A 21,941-nucleotide genomic window follows, 5' to 3' on the forward strand; every position below is an offset into this window, starting at 1 on the left:
TCAAACTTCCAACACTTGCCTACAGACGGAAAAGAGGCACCTTGATATGAATGTACAAGCTAACAAACCAGTTTTTTGATAGCAATGCAAGTGACATGCAATGGGGCAGAGGCGACGCCTGACGACCAGAAAACCTGACCTGAGAGCTCTCCTGTTTAACACTTAATTGCGTTCGAGGTTTCCATGAACTTGTTGAATTGTTTCAGGTCATCCTGTTTCCGCTTTGAGTTTCTTTTACCGAGCTTGATTTGCAGGACCTTGGCTTCAAGAAAAAAGTTCTTGCGTTTCACCACTGTTGAAGCCACCTAGTTAGAGTTTTAGTTATGTATAGAATAACGTGTATAGTAAAACTTTAACAATAACAAATGCAAACAGCCAAAAAACTGACGAGGTTTGTTTTTAGTTTCATTCTCAGGAACGCCGACAGTTCTTTTGCCCTGAAACCGTGTTCTCTGTTTATTGTGTAGATATTAAAATTTGCATTCTACAATTAAAGCAGTCGTTTTGTTTTTATCAAAGTTTTGCCCTAGATGTTGGGCGTATAACGTGAACTCATTCCCCGAGCGTCATACAGTAGTCTGCCTGTTATTTGTTCCTCTCGGTTTGCTTTGCACTTAGTGATTGGTTAAACTTAAAGTTGAACCCGTCGTGGAAGGATTGTACGCAAACCACTTCGCTATCGATGAGATCAAAACTTGGAAGGGAGGTGTTATAGACTGATGTTATATATGTTTGATAGACTGTGATAAGGTGCTAATGTCTTATGTTCCATTTCAGATCTTGTCATAGTCTGCCGTATGTTTGATTACTTGATGTATCTTTGATTATCTATGACTCAACTTACGATCTATAATTCATATTGTATTTTACAATTGTCTTGATCGAGTCATCCTGCTACATTTTTAGTAAGCTCTAGTAGCATCATTGAAGTCACTTTCGTAAGTTCTATTCTCCTCTCTCCCTGCCTGTTGTCTTGAGAGCAATCCAGCCAAAGCCTGTCTATTATGACACTTGTATGTTTTTGATCGTTTTCCATAGTTTATAAAAATGCGCGTAAAAGGCGTCCATTTGTTTCAGATTACCATGCCTCCGAGAAAAAACAACAGAAACAAAAAAGATGTTTCTTCTGATGTGCAACAAAAGAAAAGAAATGACAATGACCAGCTAGAAAAGGAATTAATAAATTTGTTCCAGAAAGTGCAAACTGGAAAAATAAGTGAGAAAGACGGTGTATCAGTTCTCTGTCGCTACTATGAAAAGGTTTGTATTTCTATGTTGACTGTTTCAGCTGTTTCGAAGCCCAACTTGTTTAACTGATGGTGGAGAGAACAGGTCTCGTGTAAACAATTTTGCTGTATACTTTCAGCAGGGTTTGCGTCTGGGGGTTGTCAAATTTTCTATGCAGAAAGTTTGTTTTGATCACCAGTTTTTTGGAAAAATTCCAGCTAAAGTTATTTTCATAATTCTTTATAGGCTACATTTATCATTCTTCATAGGCACATAAGTTTGTGTGTGATGCTCCAGATGTCTTTCTAGCAAATTTTACAGTTTATAAGTTAAATAGCATATACTAAGTAGCATATTTGGAGTTTTTCGTTCGGAAACTAAATAGAAATGTTTCTCTTAAGTAGCCTGAAGGTGATATTGTGCAATTTGATATTTTGAGAAATAATTGCGTATCAATGCTTGGGTGTTGTTGTAAGCGCGCGCTTGTGCGTGCATGTGTTTTTGTAAGTGTGCTGCCTGCTTGATTTTTGAAATCAAACAAGGATGATCGTTTATGCGTCCGCACAATTTTCCAACCCAGCGCATGTAATAATTTGTAATCGAACGTGAAAGCTGAATGATCAAACACTTAACTCGTAGCCATTGGCATTTGTTTTCATTTTAATTTTTTTACTACTATCAGGGTTTATAAATATACATAGTAGTTGACTTACTGCCCCCGAGTTGACCGACTACCCTTTTAGGTGAAGGGCTTTCTTTTAATTGACCTCTTTTTTTGTTTAATAGCCGCACAGTGATTGGCCTTCTCTTGGTTTTTTTACGACTCGAAGAGGAGTATTGGTTTTTACGACTCGAAGAGGAGTATTGGTTTTTACGACTCGAAGAGGAGTATTGTTTTCTAAGTTTTTTAAGTTTTCTAAGTTTTTTTTAACCGGAAGTACTATTCGTTCAGACGATATTTTGACCTAAAATTGAAAGTGAGCAAAATTTTTGTGTGTACTAGTTTTTGAACGAGAGAAGTTTTTGATCATGCGCTGCGTTTAGTGAATGACCTTTCGACTTTGAAAATTAGTTTTTGACTGAATGGCACATATAGATAACCGTTTTTTGCCGTTTTTTCGTCCAAGTGGCCCATTTTTTTGCTTGTAATTTGGTTTTTTGTTGAAATAATTTTTATTCGATGCTATATTGAAATGTAAACTTCGGAAATTGATACCACAGTGTTTTACAGAGCCTAAAAATGCGTTTGAAGTTCAAAATTGGCGCATATTTCATGATTTTTTAATTTAATTTTTGGCCTTTTTCTAGTATATTCTTCATTTTTGGATCTTTCAGTCGTCTTTTTGTCAAAAATCAGTTAATATAGCAACTTCCCTTTGATAATTCATATACTCAACGCCTCTTTCTATCTTGATGTAATTTTGTTTTATAAAATTGTACATATGCTAATCCGGTTTTGGAAGTTTTTTTCCAATTTTTCTCAGTTTTTTTTTGTATTTTGGTTTTAATAACTAGAACTAGTCTTTCTGTACAACATGAGGGACTTTAATTTCGTTTCAATAAAAATTCAGTCATTTTTGGCTTTGAGATTTTGAAAAACAGGTTTTTTTCTCAATGATAAGATTTTTCATAAATGCGGTCTCAAAAAATTTATTGAACATTTTTTGTTCCGCTCGGGAGGATGGATCGTTGTCTCGGATGAATCGTCGTCTTTACTATGTATCGAATGCTGAACAATAAAATATTTTCTTTTTCTTCATTTTTTAATTTGATTTTTAACTTTAAATCAAGAATTACTCTTTTTTGTTACTGTGTTCCTTACATTGTGTCCATATTTTTCACATTCTAGTTTTGTTATCATTCTGGCTTTGTCCTGGTACCTAGATTCTTTATTATTCGTTATTTTGACTTTTTTTCAGTTAAATATTACAATGATTTCAGCTTTTTCTTGGATTTTCGTCATTTCTTTGGTTTGCAATTGATTTCATCTTAAATTAGTCCCGAGTTTGCTAGAAAACCTATTTCAAAATTTCCACGTATGACTATCTATTGCAGTTTTCTTCAGTCCTTGGTCTTGTTTTTAAACAATTTTTTGCCTTTGTTTATTCTGTTGTTTGTCTTTTCTATTAATTTAATTTTTGAATTAGTATGAAATCATGTTGTCTGGAATATATACATCAAGGAAGAAGTATGTGTTGTTTTTGTCTTAATTGCATTGATTAGAATTGTTTTTGTATTGGTTGTCTGTTTCTTAACCTTGCGCCTTCTTTTTTGAAAAATTTAGTTTCTCAGATCATTATCTGCAGTTTGCTTTTGCAATCTTTTTGAGATTAGAATCATGAATTATTTGAGGGCAATTGATAGCCCTGTCAGCTTTTTCAGACAATCGGTATTTTTACCATCCTAATTATTTCGAACTTTTTTACCGTTACCAAACGTTTTCAATAAAAATTTTTACTGCATTTTGTTTCTCTTGGTGACAGATCAGACCAGGGGAGGTAATGAGCTAATGGTTTAATACAAAAAGTAATGGCTTCAATTGCAACTACGGTTTATTTGGGAAGTTTTGATGCTTCGAGTTGCTTCCGGAATTCTTCCGGCTATGTTCTTAATGTTTTTTACCAAATTTTTATTTGTTCAGGCGGCGTTTTGACCTAATAGTGAAAGTGTGTAAAATTGCCGTGTGAACTAACATTTTCTGAGCGAGAGGAGCTTTTTGTTCATGCGCTGCGTTGAGTGATTGACTTTTCGATTTTGAAAAGAGTTTTTGAGAGATCGGCGGATATAGATGCCAGTTTTTAGCCGTGTTTTCGTCCATTTGGCTCAATTTTTTTATTTTGATTTTTTGTAGAAGTAAATTTTGGTCGATGTCGCATGAATAAGCAACTATCTGAAATCGATACCACATTCTTTTAGAGAGCCTAATAATGCATTTCAAGTGCAATATTGGCTTATATTTCTAATTTTTTGTCAATTTTTGGCCTTTTCATTAATTTCTTCATTTTTGGCTCTGTGAGCAAGATTTTTAAAACCAAATTTGTAAATATGTCAACATCTTGTTGATAACTCCTGAATTGGATGCTTTTTTAACGTGAGGTGTTCCTGTTTTATAAAATAGTACACATACTAATCCGATTTTGTTTATATTATCTAATGATTTATAAAAGAAAGTCTACAATCAATCATATAAATCGCAACTAGAATTAGTCTTTTTCTGAGATGTTTGGTAACTTGTTTGTTGAAACAGTATCAAAATGTAAATAAATTGAATTTTATTACTATTTTTTAAAACTATTTTTTCCATGTAAACAAGGTAAAGCTTTTGCAACCATTAGTTGAAGATCTTAATTATGACTTTGTCATTCCTGGAAAAATCAGAAAAGGCAGCAAGCAGAAAGACAAAACTTACTCTTTGTTGCCCAAACCACTTAATTCTTTTTTTCAGTAAATATAGCAGAAATTAATTTAAATGTACTCAAAAAAAATAAATCGGAGGTGCCTACGTATATCATCACCCTGTTTTATTTTTCGTAATAACTGACTGATAGCAACTGCATTTGTCAAATAGAAAGGAAAACCTTTCCTGTTTTACTTTGAATGAATCAAAAAGTAATCGTAGATCTTTTTCTCTTAATTTTGTTTAAATGTCTTTCAGTTCGGAATCCTCATTGTAAAGAGTTGTATACTGAAGCTATTTTGTACTACCATTGGCAATGAATGTTTGTATAGCAGAGAGGACAATAGAGATTGCGTCACATTACTGCCATGAAAAATGAGAGAATGTGTTCAATTTAACAATCGGATTTGCAATGCGGTATATGAGCAAAGACACTGTTAACAATATAACTTACAATATAGAAATCGTACAACTATTAGAACAATTTTTAGAATTCGTACGTTTGAAAACCTGAATGTGATTTTTCGAGCAGAGCTTAAATCGATGGTCTTCAATTCTGGAAATGACAGCGAAAGCCGTGCTCCTTTAAACCATGTCTGAATGATATGCGAAAACTATAACAAATGATAACCAATTTCTAGTTTCTTTTCCTTAAATTGGTTTCATTTAGCGCCATGTTTTTTTAAAAAAAAGTTTCTGATATGATGAAAGTCTAGATTAAGAAGTTTTAAAATCAGAAACGATAACAACTTTCTAACAATTATTTAGACAATATTCAGAACAGATTCTGCAGGCTATTCTTAAATTAAAATTGAAACGAATATAAACGATCTGAGAGCTTGAAAAGGCTGGAACATTGAAGGACTTGGAAAATTTTGAGCCTCATTTTTTATCAGAAATCAAAAAATTGAAGTGTGTTTGACAAGCAATTCAGATTTCAATGTGCTTTCTTATGATACCTGTTGTTGTTTACTTAGAACAACAACAGACTTAGAAAATTTAGAACGCTGTACAATTTTAAGAAAATACACAGACTGCTAGAAACGGGTTTTTGCGGCGAGATCAGGCAAGCCCAATCTAATGGCACCTCATTTATCTCCCCGCAAAAGATATCCATTTGCCAAAATTGGGTTAACAAAAAAGTAGGGCTGTTATGAGTTCCTAATCCCCATTACATTGGGGTTAAAATACAGAGGTTCATTTCGAAGCAGCTCGCCAAAATATTGGTTTCTTAGCTGTTAGCCATCTATATATTAATCGCGTGAACACATGAGGCGGCATGTTTTAGAGGCATCACTGAGCAGCATCTTTTAACAGTACTACCGAAGGGCACGGTTAAGCGGTTGCTTAAGGTCATTGACCGATTAATGTTTCTAAAATCAGTGACCGAAAAATGTTAAAAAGGTCATTGACCGAAAAGTGTTGCCAAAAGGTTATTGACCCAGAATGTTGCTAAGAGTTCGTGTCAGCTACCAAAAAATGCTTTGCGGAGGAGCCTGTAGCCGAAATTTCTTTGATAAAGAAAATGACAATTGGTGTCGAAATAATAGTGTCGAAAAAATCATTGGCCGATTAGTTATTCAGAAAACAGTCTGTGCCCGAAAAGGTTTTGATACTGAAAAGTTAAAAGATCGAAATTGTGTCAAGACAGAGGGTTTGTGGCTGAAAAAAAATTGTTTTTGTATTTCCTTGTCAAAAAAAAATGTTGTTGATGAAAAATGTTGTCTTGAAAATTTGTGAAGGAAGAGTCACTCACCGAAAACGCCAAGGATCAAAAGGTGGATGATGGAAATTTGTTTTGTCAAAGCTTCACTGTACGAAAATTTTTTTAATACAGAAGAATTCAGCGAACAAAATTTGTGAAGTGTGAAAACCCCAAAAGGTGCCGTTGCAAAAACAAAGTTAGGTGCCAAAAATTATATATGACAAAACTGAGGTCTTGAAATAAATACAAATTTCATAGCTCTCAGTAGAGGACTTTTTCATATTAAGGGCTCTTACTAATAAATTATTGCATACAAAGTTTGACCGGTATATAATTCTCTTTAATTTTTTTGAGGAAATCTTGTTGGTGACCTTAGCCAGCCCTTTAACTCTGTTCTGTGTTTGTTGACTTCTTTAAAGGCTTGCCAACGATTCCTTTTTATGAGAACCGCTATTTATTGTTTCGCCCAAGATGTGTTTTTTCTCCTTTGAAACTGTTGTGTCTCTCCCGCTCTTTAGTTTATTTTTCTGTCTTTTTTCTGTTGGCGATCTTCCATTTTTCTGCTCTTTAAGTGCTTTCTCTATCTGCGTTATTTTCTTGCACTCAACTTTTGCTTTTTGCGCCTGCTCACTATCTCACTGTGCTTGTACTTTCTCTCTCTCTCTCTCTCATGATTTCTGCTTCTTTTTGCTGTCCCATTTTCCTTCATTCTATCTTTTCCGTTTTTTCTAGCGTTCTTTCGCTCAATTTCCTTTTTCTTTTCTTGAATCTTTTTCTTTTCTTTTTATATGACTGTTTTTGATTCATTTTTTGTTTCCTATTGTTTTTCGTTCAGTTGGTTTCTGATGTTCTTATGGTTTTTGTTGCATTGTATTCTTTCTATTCTTTTCTCTCTCATCAATTTCGATTTTTCCTCTTTTCGTTAATTCCCTTTTTTCGCTTTTCTCTCCCAGAATTTTGTTTTTTTTTCTTTTCCTTCACTGCTTTCAACCTTCTTTTGTTCTGTTTTTGTTTTTTTTTCGTGTTTTTAAATATATTTGCTATCCGACTCATTATATATTTCTTCTGCTATCGAGCTCTTTTTCTCCCTCTTTATAACTCATTCTATCTGTTTTGATTTTAATGCTCTGTGAGAACGTCTATTACTCTTAACTCGCGTAACACCTTTCTTTAATTCTCCGGTATATAATTCTCTTTAATTTTTTTGAGGAAATCTTGTTGGTGGCCTTAGCCAGCCCTTTAACTCTGTTCTGTGTTTGTTGACTTCTTTAAAGGCTTGCCAACGATTCCTTTTTATGAGAACCGCTATTTATTGTTTCGCCCAAGATGTGTTTTTTCTCCTTTGAAACTGTTGTGTCTCTCCCGCTCTTTAGTTTATTTTTCTGTCTTTTTTCTGTTGGCGATCTTCCATTTTTCTGCTCTTTAAGTGCTTTCTCTATCTGCGTTATTTTCTTGCACTCAACTTTTTGCTTTTTGCGCCTGCTCACTATCTCACTGTGCTTGTACTTTCTCTCTCTCTCTCTCTCTCTCATGATTTCTGCTTCTTTTTGCTGTCCCATTTTCCTTCATTCTATCTTTTCCGTTTTTTCTAGCGTTCTTTCGCTCAATTTCCTTTTTCTTTTCTTGAATCTTTTTCTTTTCTTTTTATATGACTGTTTTTGATTCATTTTTTGTTTCCTATTGTTTTTCGTTCAGTTGGTTTCTGATGTTCTTATGGTTTTTGTTGCATTGTATTCTTTCTATTCTTTTCTCTCTCATCAATTTCGATTTTTCCTCTTTTCGTTAATTCCCTTTTTTCGCTTTTCTCTCCCAGAATTTTGTTTTTTTTTCTTTTCCTTCACTGCTTTCAACCTTCTTTTGTTCTGTTTTTGTTTTTTTTTCGTGTTTTTAAATATATTTGCTATCCGACTCATTATATATTTCTTCTGCTATCGAGCTCTTTTTCTCCCTCTTTATAACTCATTCTATCTGTTTTGATTTTAATGCTCTGTGAGAACGTCTATTACTCTTAACTCGCGTAACACCTTTCTTTGACATATTTGGCTCTCTTCATTTTTCGCTGGTGTCTCCAAAGTAGTTTTGCAAAAAATTTCATTGAAACGATCGCATGTACACTGGTTATCACGAATAAGTTTTCAATGAGAATATCAATACTTGAAGTTTCAAGATAAGATGCATTCAGATTGCCTTTACGGACCTGCTAGTTATACTTCACTTTTGTGGCTGCCTGTTATTGTTAAATTTCATTAATTTGGATTAAACTGCATTGAGTAAAGTATTCCTTTTCTTTCATTTCGCAGTGTTTTACACTTTTAGGCACGAGGGATTCCGACAAGTGATGAAAACGTTGAACCTGTTGCTGCAAGCGTTGAAGCATTCAATTCTATAATGGGGAGCATTGTTGTTCAAAACTATGATATTGCAGAGAAGTCATTCCCTGTTGACAGATCACTCAAAGTGTTCTCCTTATTCTGTTGTCAGTGTCTGGACGATGATCTGCCATTCGTGGAACAATTTTCGTGGCTCATTAACGAGGTATAACTCATTTTCTTCCCCTTATGTGTTGAATAGTTCTGTCTCGTTTTACCCAAAATAATGATTCTACTTTACAGGGTATACCATATGCCAATAAATGAGGTTTAAAGCTTTTGGCATCGTCTCATCTTTTGCATAAGCATGGTTATAAATCAAAGTGTTGGAAGAATTTCAATGGTAGGATATATAATTTGTCATTATTGATTGCTCTGAAACGAAGTTTTTCGCATTTATACTAGTCATGCTGTCTTAATGCAATTTTTCGTCTGTCCTAGTTTTGGCGTTTTCTCATACTCATCCCCCTGAAGCCGCAGCTAGCTACTGAGGGAACCAATCCCTCGACAATGGTTTGAGAGCAATTTGCTAGACGTTAGTCGGTTTTGTTATTGTTCTTATCGCATATTGTTCTTCTAGTTCAATGATGATCAGCGAAAGTCGTATCGACATCGTACCTGCCAAGTGATTCTGAATGTGATGAGCACTTGTGCGGACAATGAAACGGAAATGAGTGATGACGTGTGGAACAAAATGAGGAGCATTCTCCTGGTCAGAAGTCGAGACAAGTCGCATGATGTGCGGCATCTTGCAGTCAAAGCTCTCATTTACTTTCAACCTCACGCTGAAGTAGATGAAGATGAGAGTAATGTGGGCGCAGCTGACTTGTCCCAGGCCATGAAAGCACTGGAGAAAGACGCAGTTGTCCAACGTATGATTAATTTACCTTTTTCGTTTTTTCTGCTCCAGTCCTTAGTCAGCTCAAAGAGAATATAACTCTAATGCCTCAATGCTCAATTAACTTTTGTTGAGAAAGGACTAAAACGCACTCTTGATAATTTATTGTCCGTGAGTTTGTTGATCTATTGGGCTGGGGGCTATATTTATGTTAAATAGCCGTGAAGCGATAGCGGCTATTATTGGTGACATCGTGATTTCTTACAATTCAAAGAATTTGAATTGTATTGGGACGCTGTCTTTATAACAGCCGCACAGCGGTAGCTGGGGCTATTATTGACCTTCTCTTGGTTTTTTAATAGCCGCACAGCGATAGCTGGGGCTATTATTGGCCTTCTCGTATTTTTTTTTACAATTCAAAGAATTTGAATTGTATTGGGGAGCTGTCTTTTTAACAGCCGCACAACGGTAGCTGGGGCTATTATTGACCTTCTCTTGTTTTTTTAATAGCCGCACAGCGGTAGCTGGGGCTATTATTGGCCTTCTCTTGTTTTTTTTACAATTCAAAGAATTTGAATTGTATTGGGGCGCTGTCTTTTTTACGACTCGAAGAGGAGTATTGGAGAAGTCCTTTTTTTTAATCAATTTTATTGGAGTGAATTTTGAAGCGGGAAATGAAAAAATTTGGAGTGATTTGGTTGCTGAACAAAATGAAGAGCGGAGCAAAAAAAGAGTGGTTTTTTGTTCATATTGCTGTTTTCTAGAGAGCGAGAAATTGAGGTGTGAAAAAAAATTCTGTAAGCGAAATTTTTTAGCACGTGCGGTATTTTAAAGCAGTTTTTTTAGTTTTTTGGTTTTGTATGGTTTGGTTATGATTTTCTTTAAATTTTAGGCTGGTTTTGGTAGTGATTTGAAGGTTTCTGGAAATATATATAAATTTTATGCTAATTCGGAGGTTTTTCATGTATTGTGCTGATTTTTGGGCTATTTTTTGCGACTTTTTGACTATTGTTTTTGTTATACTTCCTCAAATGGGCATTGAAAAGACCCCTTTTACTTGAGCAATTTTTAGATTACACGTGGCTACAGTTTTGTGGATATAAAGCTCTTTGTTGAGAAATATGACGAAAAATGGCGAAAATTGGAACTATTTTTCTTGATTTATTGCAGTTTGCGTTTTTTTCTGGTCTTTAGACAAGTTTCTTAGCCTATTATGGCGCTTGCCTACTGTTTTGCGAGCATTTGGATATCCTATTGGATGAAAAGAATTTCTTTTGAATTTATGTGCTTTTGTAATATTAAAAAATTTATTAACTTTTGCCAATTTTTTAGTCAAAGTTATTTGTAAGAGCTAATTTTTTCATGATTTGGCGTCAAGTATTTTAAAAAATTCTCATAAGTGGTTTTAGTGGGTACTATTTGTGTTGATGAAGTAAATTTGGCAGAGATAGTTTTTATAGTTTTTTCGTGATCTCAAGTTATGACAAAATTTGATCAGATTTTTTATTATATTTTAGATATTTTTTTTTACTTTTTGTATTATGGTTTTGTTTCAAGATAATCCTAAATTAGTGGAGGCACGTTTTTTCTGGTGAGTAGTTGGATGGCTTTTAAGTGGATTTCCACTTCGAGTCGTTTCCGGAATTCTTCCGGCTATGTTTTTTTTTAATCACTTTAGTTGGAGTGAATTTTGAAGCAGGAAATGAAACGCGTGAGAAATTTTAGTGGTTTGGGTGCTGAACAAAAGTGAAGAGGGGAGCGAAAAGAGAGTGGTTTTTTGTTTATTCCGCTGTTTTCGAGTTTTTATAGCATTTGGGGATGCCTATAGTCCAATTTTGTTGTTATTGATGCGTGTTGATGATTTTGATTTCAGTTTTGAGTCATTTTATTAAAGATAATTGAATAATTTTTATGAAGATTTCCGCGAAGATTTGATTTTTTTAAAATTTTTGCTGAAATCTTCTGATTCTGCTTTTTGCTACTTTTTAGTATTCTAGCTTTTGATAGGAACTTTTCTAGAGGTTTTAATGGAATATATTTAGAGCACTTTTCAATGGCAGATATTACTAACTTTTCTTAATCTCTTTTTTTTAATCAATTTTATTGGAATGATTTTTGAAGCGGGAAATGAAACGTGTAAAAAAATTTGGTGATTTTGGCGCTGAAAAAATCTGAAGAGTTGAGCTAAAAGGGAGTGGTTTTTGTTCATTCGGCTGTTTTTGAGAGAGCGAAAAAACTAATTTCTGAAAAAAATTTCTCTAAGCGAGCGAGTTTTTTCACGTGCAGCTTTTAAATGCAGTTTTTTCCAGCTTTTGATGGTTATGAAGTTTGATTATGATATTGTATTAGTTTTAGGCTTGTTTTGATAGGAATTGAAATGTTCAAGTACTTAATTTGACTTTACTGCTAATTTGGAGAATTTTGATCAGTTTTACTGATTTTTAGACAAAATTTAATAGTTTTTTGCCTGTTTTTTTTTGTTTTACTGCTTTAAGCGGGAATCGAATAGAAGCTTGTTACTTAGGGAATATTCAGATACCAATTGACTGTGTTTTATTGGTATAAATCATTTGTTTTCTTATTTTGGGTTACCAATTGACTAAGGTTCTCTTGATATCAGTTATTTTTTTCTTGGGAAATCGCGTAGAAAAATTGTAAACCATTTTTCTTATTTTTTGGAGTTTTTCTCTTTTTTTAAATCAGAAGTTTCCTAGCCTAATATGACTTGCCCATTGATTTGCGAACTTTTCCTTGCTCTAAGTGCAAAGGAACTTTACTCGGTTTTATGCTTCCTTGTACTGTTAAAAAAGCTCAATAAGTTTTTCGAGTTTTTTTGTTCAATTTGTGTTCGAATGTCGTTTCTATTCTTCCTTATTTTTATGGCATTTGTGGAGGTTCAGGGTTCACAATAGTTGTTCACATGAGGCAATTTCACTTTGATTTTTACAGTTTTTTCGATTTTTTGGATCGGATTTTTTTCTAAATGGTTTTCCCAATCCATTCAGAGTCCGTTCTTGGTCTAGTTTTCTGTTTAGTCAATGGAAATTCTTTGAATTGTACGCCAGGACTTGTCCTGCTATGCTTTTTATTTCGTCGTCGCAATTTTTATTACGAGCATATGACGTCACAACCACTTCAAATCTGCTTTTTGTTCATTCGTTCATGCGATTTTATTTGAAGTGCGTGTGTGACGTCATTTTTCGCTCTCAATAGTGCGAGTTTTTTTTTGTTCATTCGCGTGATTAATTTTTCGGTCACACTTGACTTACCTCACTCTCAAAATTGACTTCTCAAATTTGACTTTTATTTACTTTAATTCAAGGAGATGAGGTCAAGTGGGTGTGTGTCACTCTAAATGAAGGTTATTTGAGATCAGCTAATAGAGGCAGCAATAATTTATACAGATTTTTAATCAAAATATAACAGATCAGCCTTCAATGAAAAGACGAATTTTTTTGGTCTGTCTTTTTTACTGTTTTTTTAGACTGCCGATCTACGAATCTATTGCGGCAATTTTCTGACAATCTGCCAGCTATGTTTACAATTCAAAGAATTTGAATTGTTTTGGGGTGCTGTCTTTAAAGATCTGTTCACACATTCTCATGATTTTTGATGTCAAATTGGAGTATTTATTTGGTCACGCCGAAACAGGAAGTTGAGGGAAAAAATGAGTGATTTTGTGGCGTGAATTCTTTTCCTACTAACTTCAAATTAGAGCGAGAAAACGGTGTTTGAACAAAAATTCGCTTTTTCGCTAGTGGTTTCTTGTTCACATGCGGCAATTTCACTTTGATGTTTACTGTTTTTTTCGATTTTTTGGATGGTATTTTTTCTAAATGGTTTTCCCAATTCGCTCATAATCCGTTCTAGGTCTAGTTTTTTTGTCTAGTGAATGAAAATTTTTGAATTTTACGTCAGGACTTGTACTGCTATGTTTTTTTAAATCGTCGTCTCCATCGATGATTCTTGCGACCTGACTTCTTGGAATGGACTTTTTCAATTTCAGTGATTTCTACTGCTTTGTAGTTAAAATTTGTGTGTGTGTGTGACGTCATTTATTCTGCTTTTAGGTCAATTGCGTGACTTACCTCACTTAAAAAATTGCTTCTGAACTCGCTTAGTGAACTTTTAATTTTACGAACATTTACTGGTTAAAGGTCAATAGTGTATATGCCCGAATTCTTGAGTATTAGAATCTTGAGTTTTTTATTTCGAATAACAATTTTGGATAGCTCCATTAGGGTTTTTCTTTATAGAGCGTATGTCTCTCATAAAAATGACAGTCCGAATCTAACCAAAAAGTCTAGTGGTCTATTAAAGGACTGGTGGTCAATCTGTCTATCTTATCTCTTTAGTTGTTTCAATTCATGGAAGGCCACAAGCGTCTATCCTGGCTATTTTCCAGCGATCTGCAGGCTATGTTATATTTTATTTTTTGGATGGTTGATATGTTAAATCAATATTTTCGAAATGTATTGTTATAGCTGCGAAGCTGTAAGCTGAGCGTAGCTATATTGCGGTGCTCTTGGTTTTTTTGTTTCGTCGTCTGACGCTCTTTTTTCGTTTTACATTTGTTCACACAGCAAAGCTGAAAAAGTCAAATTTTCTGAATTACTTCTTCCTCTCATGAAATGCATTTGAGCGCGTGACGTCATTTCTCACTCGCTTTAGCAAAAGTTTTTAGGTTATTTGCGTGATTAGAATTTGATCATACGTGACTTACCTCACTCAATAAAATGACTTTTGCACTTTAAAACTTAAGTTTAATTTGAATTGGTTTAAGGTCAAAGGAACTCATATGTGCAGTAAAGGTCCCTAATAAAAGGCTTCTGCGGAATGAATTTCAACAAGCTTAATTAATTTATCGATGAATGTTTTTTACCAAGTTTTTTGAGCGGCGTCGATTTTTCAATTTAGATCTGTATCTGTTTCTATCTCTATTATATGGCACGCAGGTCTATTCTTTCGCAGCTATTCCGACAATATGCCGGCTATGTTCTGGAACTGGCACTCTCAGATTGTATCTTTTTGTAGGAATGGTTTCTGATATTTGCATAGTGATGCACGCCTTGAAACGTTTTTGAGCTGTCAAATATCACGGTTTCTGATAGGGCAGAAATGTTAAGCATCATCATTTTCAGTGGGCATTTTTTGTGAAAAAAGTGGTGCTCAGTGACAGTTGTATGAATCGCAGCTTTGGGATATTAGAAATATAGGAACAAGGAGGCTCTGCAATGTGCAAATGGATATAATGTTGCGTCCCCTTTCTTTCGCTTTCTGCGCTGAAGAGTTTAGAATAGTCAGAAACCAAAAAATTGGCAGCAAATTTTATTTGATGTAATTGATGAAACACAGGACAGGAACAATCTTTCTTTCATCCACGGCGTAATCTGCTAAAATGTATAGAGAGATACAGATCATCACCACATTATTGTGATGAAAATAAGAAAAAAAGCACGCCTTCGAGTTATGAATTTGTGTATCATCCTATCCTATATATTAAACGCGTGAGCTCTAAAGTGGGACAAAATTTTTTCATGTTTAAGGGGCCGCTCGAAGCGCATGTTTAAGAGCCGTATTGAGCAGCATGTAATCTAATTTGGGCATTGCAGAACAATTATTTGATCGCGTTTTTAAAACTGGACATTAGATGCTGATGGTAGACATGATAAAAGACTACTTCTTAAAGCAGAAGTACGTAACTAAGAGAAACGGACCCTACTTTTGGACAAAAAAATTGAAAACCGTTTCATACACGACAACGGCTGAAGAAAATAGAAAGAGAAAGGCGTAAAAACTTCAATTTTTTTTTAAAATAGCTTTGGGTCTGTTGTTTTTCTAAGACCAAAAATCAAATGCACTCCAAAAATAGTTTTTATTTTGGAGGGAACTTTAAAATTCAACTTAAAGAGAAGCAAGAAATGCAGTTTACATGTATTCTACTTTTGTCAAGATTGCAACTATCATATGCAATTTAAGGCTAAGCAAGAATTGTAATAGCAAAAAATTGGTCTTCTTATAATTGGCCTGCTTTGGCTAAGATATCAACTTAATTTTTACTTTAAGCTTACTAACATCAGGCTTACTTTTGTCTTTAATTGATGCTTTCAGTTACTTCTTCATTGAAGCGCATTCCAGATGGAGAGCATTAACTGATCATTTTTGGTTAATAGAGTACATTGCGAAATTGGCCATAAAGTTAAGTTGTTGAGAGTAAGAACTCTCAGCGGAGAATAAAATTCGAGGAAAACAGCCAAAAATGTTTAAATCCTAAAATAAATAGAGCAAAAACGTTCTAAATTTGTTCAGGCCTAATTCTGGGCTAATTGTGGTACCTTTAAAATTTGGATGGAAATAGGAAGCGGTGACGAACTAAAAGATTTCTTTGTTTTTTGTTTGTTTGCAATCACTTCAGTTTTTTGGAAATTATGCATTGGCAGCTTACAAGGACTTTATATGAATGAACGTCATTTAAAAACTGAATGAATTACATGTCATATGATTCTGGTGGAATCCGGAACTTGTAAATGAGTTGCTTTTTGACATTGTTTTCTGAGTTTCTAAACGTCAATTTGAAATGGAATGATTCGACTGTAAAAAGAGCATCAGTTAAATATTTTCAGAATCAATTATTAAATCTTTGTTAATGGTTTAAATAAAGGGTATCTAGTTCTTCACTGTTCATTTTCTTCGTCGCTGACATTGATTGGTTCGCGAAGTAAATTAGCTTTAAAGATTGAAAAGTTTCCCAATTACAAAAATTACTAGGAAATATCTGAATTTCTTCGCAAATTTTTTTTAAAAAACGGCCGAATTGTTATTCTTGAGCACTATAATAAGAAATGGAGGCATAAATAACCCTCACCTAGTTGTATGAAGAATAATTCATCAGTTTTTTTGGCGATTATTTTGGACATTTTTGGACAAAATGAGCAAAATTATCTGATTTTGCGCGAGTGATCATGGAAAATTTCACGTATGTGCAATTCTTAAAATTTTTTCTTGATTCGTTCATCCTAACCATGTTTTTGTTTGTTAAAATGTCAAACAACTCATAGCTGAGGTATAGTTCATGATCAATATTGAGTCTTTTCCGGAGTTTTACTGTTTCATATAGTGGAAAGTCAGTTTTTCATTTCAATTGTACGGAGGTTTGTTTGACCCTCCCCTTCAGCAGGAGATCTCAAATTTTCCTACCCTTGGAATTACGTGAGGAAAACCAAATAACAGATCAATGTTTTCAACAAACGTTATGAAAAAAGAAGCAAATTTCACAAAAGGCAGAGAAATTACATTTTGAAGTTTCCTGAAGTGTTTAGAGAATTTCACTTTTAGAGCTTGCTTTTCTCCTTGGCGTGGAATCGGCTGAAATCCGAAAGACGATATTGTCATCGGCGTTGGTGAATAATAACACAATGCTCAAATGTCTGACAAGACACTGTAGAGATGTGGACATGGCTTGTCGTGCAGTTGCTCTGAGAAGGCTCTCCCAGTCAGTGTCTATCAACGCATTGTCATTTCAACAGAGGGTCGACATACTTACAATTGCCTTCAGAAATTCAACCCACCGTTAGTACAGAAATTCAACCGCCGTTCGTTGCACTTCAATCCGCAAATATTGCTCAAATTTGTTCATTTTTCCGCAATTATGTTTGCATTGAGCATTGATTGCTATATTGAGTGAAGCTTTAGTTGCACTACTTTTGATGGTCAATAATTAGCGGTGTGTAGATTACGATGTGCTTGCTTAAAACAATATGTAATCATCATGTTTTGCAATTTAGCTGCTATGGAAGCTGCCGTCAAGAGTCTAATTAACGGGTGGCTATCACAAGTAGGAAATTGCATCGCTGACTTCCTAAAAGTTGTCGACCCCATTTGCAACAAAGAGATATGCTCCCAACTGGTCGAAATCATCTTCTTGTCACTCCCATCTGCAAAAGAAGCTGTTGACTGCTTTGACCTTCTCAATGAACAGTAAGGCCCCAGCTTTTCCCAATAAGCTACAACCAAAGATAGTCGCACGCTATTCGTTTGATAGCAGTTCGTCCGATATTAGTGGGTTATGTTATACTGAAAACTGACTATATTTATTATTTGAATGCTTAACTGCTTAACACATCATTTATGATGTAATTTGTAATAGAGGTGAACAGTAAAAGCAGGTCATAATGAAGTGCGACTGAAATGTTTCTCTCGATATGTAATTGACAGATTGAGCGCGAACTTAAACTTGTGAGCAAGAATTGTGATCTACGTCGTTGTAAACCGTCGTGTGATCTATGTCGTTTTTGTGGACAAGGATTAGGTGATGTTCGAGGCTTTAGACGCAATGATGAATTTAGTTGTATCCTGTCTTTAGGAAGCTTTTGGGCGATCAATGGTGCACTCCAGAGAACGCGTTCCAGTGGCTGGAGCTGCTCAAATTTCTCAAGAAACACAACCAGACTGAATTGTTAGAAAGCAACCTGCCAAATGTCACTGAGTTCTCCAAATTTCTGGCCATGTTAGTACCAGATTTGGCTGTATACATTGAGCTCTCGGATGGTTTGGTTTAGGATTGAGCTTTGAACAATGACAACCAGTTGAAAGCCGTGCCAATTGTTCCGACTCATCTTAGAAGGGGAAGAACTATATGCTCAACTGGTTTTTTATTCTTTCAGTAGAGATTTGTTAGGGGTATCATTAGAAAGCCCGTGCAGCGTAGAATATATAATTAAAGAGTTCTTTGAAATTTGTTCTTTCCAAGCAGTTATCGAAGTTTAAAAATTAATGAACTTTCGCATCGTATCCGTTGTTTCACGTTTTCCGTATTTTTTATTCACTTTATCGATTTTGAATTTGTTAACAACAATGTTACTGTTTTTACCTATTAAATTAGAGGATAGTTGCTGAACTGTTCGTTCCGTAATTTTCCAAAATTTATTCAAAAATGGTACCAATAATGGAACTATTTAGTTTGATTAAATTTGCCGGAAGTAGTGACCTGAACAAAACTGGAGACACAATTCTGAGTAAACTTCAAAGAGCCGTAATTTACTTCCGCTTCCTATGATAGTGTTATATAATTATAATCTTGCCGGTTTTTCGCTATTTTAAAACGATGATTATCTAGAATATCATTTTTTTTTTTGACATGTTGAATCTTTCTTGATTTCGGTAAAATTTGGAACAATTACTTGTTTTTAATGAAGTCCAGCAGTATCAAGGCTAATTTTCTACCATTCTGATTTTATTGGGGCGATATTCTGTTCAAAAAATTTTTGAGCTTTTTTTCTCTGTTAATTATAGACCAGAATGATTTCCTGAACCAGAATGAATTTAAAGTATGAACATATATTAAATCTTCAGACTGCTTTTTTGCTTTCACAAGGTGTTTTCGTAAACTTTAAATTCTTTTGTTTTGCCCGCATTTTTCTTTTTTCAGTGTCATGACCTTGTCTCAGTAATAAGTTCCAGTCAATTTTCAACCTATATTATGCTTTCATTTGATGCGCAATGGCTCTTGTGACTTTAAATATTTTTTAAAAGAAATCAGTGATTTTCGATTGTTGCTGATTATTTGTTTTCTTTCAACTTTAGCTAAGTCTCAGCAAAAAAGGTGGCATTCTTTTTAGTGAACGAAAATTTAGTCCTTATAGCTGTTTTTTATCGTAGGAATTCATGGCTTTGATATCACGAGGATTTTTGGAGATTCGCCCATTTTAGAATATTTTTTGTCATGACACATTGTTTTAATGAAAGGTCTGTGGTTTTGAAAAAAAAGCGCAGTTGAATATGTTTAAAGTTTTTTTTTCAAGGTTTTAAGAATACTATGTGGTTTTAACGGCTTTGAGATCGTTTTCTTGCGAAATAAAATTCAGTTTTTGGCTTCCTCTGGAAGTATAAATGAATTTTTCTAATTTCAATTGTTGATAGCTAATGGTTTTGAGGACCTTGAAAATGTGAGCTCTTTGATCTCTTGTTCATTTCTTATGTCAACTTGGTCTCATTAGTTAAAGGGACCATCCACTTTTTGGTGAAGCAAACACTAATCTCTTTTTGTTTCGACTGATGGTTTCACCGCCTTGACACTTGTCAACGATTTTGGTCGTTCTTTTTGTTACGTATTTTGCATACTCCCTCTAAAGTAAACGCCCATTGATGTTCAAATGTGACCCAATTGACCTCTTATAATCTTTTCAGTTGCTAGCTTATGGCGTTAATGGCTTCAACACTATTTTCGCAAAATTGTTTCTGCATTTTTGAGATTTGCATGCACATATTGGTAATTTATAGCCTTATGACTTAGTCTCGACTAATGATAATACAATTGACATCCGGAGGGTTTAGACGTTAATCTACCTGGTTCTTATTAGTTGAAAGTTTATGAATGTTTGATTGGTTTGAAAGAATCAGTAAATTGTCGCACACTACCGTCAAAAATTTTATTTTTGCATTTTACCACAAATTTGTGCTTTACCAAAAAAATTTATGTCTAGATCTTTGTCCATTTTTAGGTCTTTATTTACTTGACAGAGTACCTTAGTGATGGGTCCCATTGACTTTGAAGAAAAGCCCAATTGAACTTAAGTAAAGTTCTGAATTAATAACTCATTGTTTTTAATAGCCGCACAGCGATAGCTGGGGCTATTATTGGCCTTCTCTTGGTTTTTTTATTTAGTCGTCATGATTTGTGTTACGACCATATGACGTCACAACCACTTCAAATCTGCTTTTTGTTCATTCGTTCATGCAATTTCATTTGAAGTGCGTGCGTGACGTCATTTTTCGCTCTTAGTGGAGCGAGTTTTTTTCATTCGCGTGATTAAATTTTTGGTCACACGTGACTTACCTCACTCTCAAAAATGACTTCTTCACTTAGAAATTAACTTTTATTTACTTTAATTCAAAGAGATAAGGTCAAATGGGTGTGTATCATTCTAAATGAAGGTTATTTGAGAGCAGCTAATAGAGGCAGCAAAAACTTATACAGATTTATAATCAAAATATAACATATCAGCCTTCAATGAAAAGACGATTTTTTTGGTCTGTCTTTTTTTACTGTTTTTTTGAGACTGCAGATCCACGAAGCTATTGGGGCTATTTTCTGGCAATCTGCCAGCTATGTTAATGGCTTGGACGCCGTTTTGTCCCAAAGTTTAATTGAACTTCTGATTTCTGCATCTACTGTATATTTTAGGTATGTATATTTTTACGTAAGTTTTTGTCCCGCATTTTAGTAAATTTAATTGTTTGTATTTATAGGTCATATCATGAATACCGACATGTCTCAAGGGCTTCCTGTGCAGGTTTAAATGAACATAAATTAGTTGATAGCTATTGGTTTTTTACTTGAAAATAAATTATTCTGTGCCCTTTTCTTTGTTCTTTTTGTCAGTCTTACCTCGTCTCGTTAAGGACCTGTCCCATCTTTTCTACGGAGGTTCAAGTTATTTTTTTTCTAGTGCTGTTTGGAATTTTATCAAATTTTATTAGATGGTGTTTTGACTTTGTTATTAAGTGTTTGTAAAAGAATAGACATACGTTTTGGTCCTTATTAACGTTTGTTTGTTAAGTAGTTGATTATTTGTTGTATCCTAGTGTCATCAATGGCAGGTGTCATTGGCTCTCTAATTCGGTATTATTTAGTTCACTCTCAATACTGCCTTGTTGTTCGATTGGCTTCCCAAGGAGATGCATAAGAGTCTATCTAGTATTTTTAGTTGATGGTAATGAGTTTCCACCTTTTTTATTGATTTTGCAGATTGATCAATTGATCACCGAGTCTCATTAAAGACAGGGCCCATCTACTTGGTGTAGTATCCATCTATGTAGGGCCCATCTACATCTAATGAAGTAGCAGTTGATTTGTTTATCTGATGCTTTTTTGACCTTGTTATTGTTTTTTTTAAAAAATAGATATTGAGTTTGACTGTAATTGTTTTTGTCGTTTTTTTCTCTCGTAGTCTCGATAATTGCAGGTCTCATCGGCTCTGCTATGTGGCATAATTTAATTCTTTTTTATATAATGTTGCTTTGTTTTATTCTATCAGAACAGTCTCGAATTTGCCATTATTTAATTTTTTAAGTGGTTTGCGTCTAAAACATTTATTTACACATTTATATTTTCAAACAGTATGTATATTTCTGAAGTTTTTGGCTCCCGCATTTTAGTAAATTTAGTCAAAATCTGGATGAGCCGGGCCGAAAGATTGTCTGAAAGCAATTATATTACCTAGCCCCCTTGTTTTGGAAAAGTTTTCGATCTGCTGCAGCATCACCAGATAATGAAATGGTCAATTTTGCGATGGGACTCGAAGAAGAGTATTTTATTAGAAGAGTTTTTATTGCTGCGACGGTATACGCTGAGTATATACGTATTGCAATTTTTGCGGCTTTAGGACTCGGAGATGAGTACTTTTT

General features: G+C 34.3%; 1 protein-coding gene across 1 annotated transcript in view; it reads left to right on the top strand.

Annotated features, from left to right (window-relative positions):
- Window positions 1–1,054: 1,054 nt before the first annotated feature.
- Window positions 1,055–21,941, top strand: part of LOC142358705 (condensin complex subunit 3-like) — a 46,899-nt gene continuing 26,012 nt past the window's right edge. Inside the window, exons 1-6 of the mRNA XM_075410231.1 lie at window positions 1,055–1,260; window positions 8,646–8,864; window positions 9,279–9,570; window positions 16,872–17,105; window positions 17,321–17,513; window positions 17,899–18,042. Of these exons, the coding sequence (XP_075266346.1) occupies window positions 1,084–1,260; window positions 8,646–8,864; window positions 9,279–9,570; window positions 16,872–17,105; window positions 17,321–17,513; window positions 17,899–18,042 (1,259 nt within the window). The 5' untranslated portion in view covers window positions 1,055–1,083. The remainder of the gene's footprint in view (window positions 1,261–8,645; window positions 8,865–9,278; window positions 9,571–16,871; window positions 17,106–17,320; window positions 17,514–17,898; window positions 18,043–21,941) is intronic.

This window comes from Convolutriloba macropyga, chromosome 2, assembly GCF_964194025.1.
Source record: "Convolutriloba macropyga chromosome 2, txConMacr16.3, whole genome shotgun sequence".
In the NCBI taxonomy this organism is placed as follows: Eukaryota; Metazoa; Xenacoelomorpha; order Acoela; family Convolutidae; genus Convolutriloba; species Convolutriloba macropyga.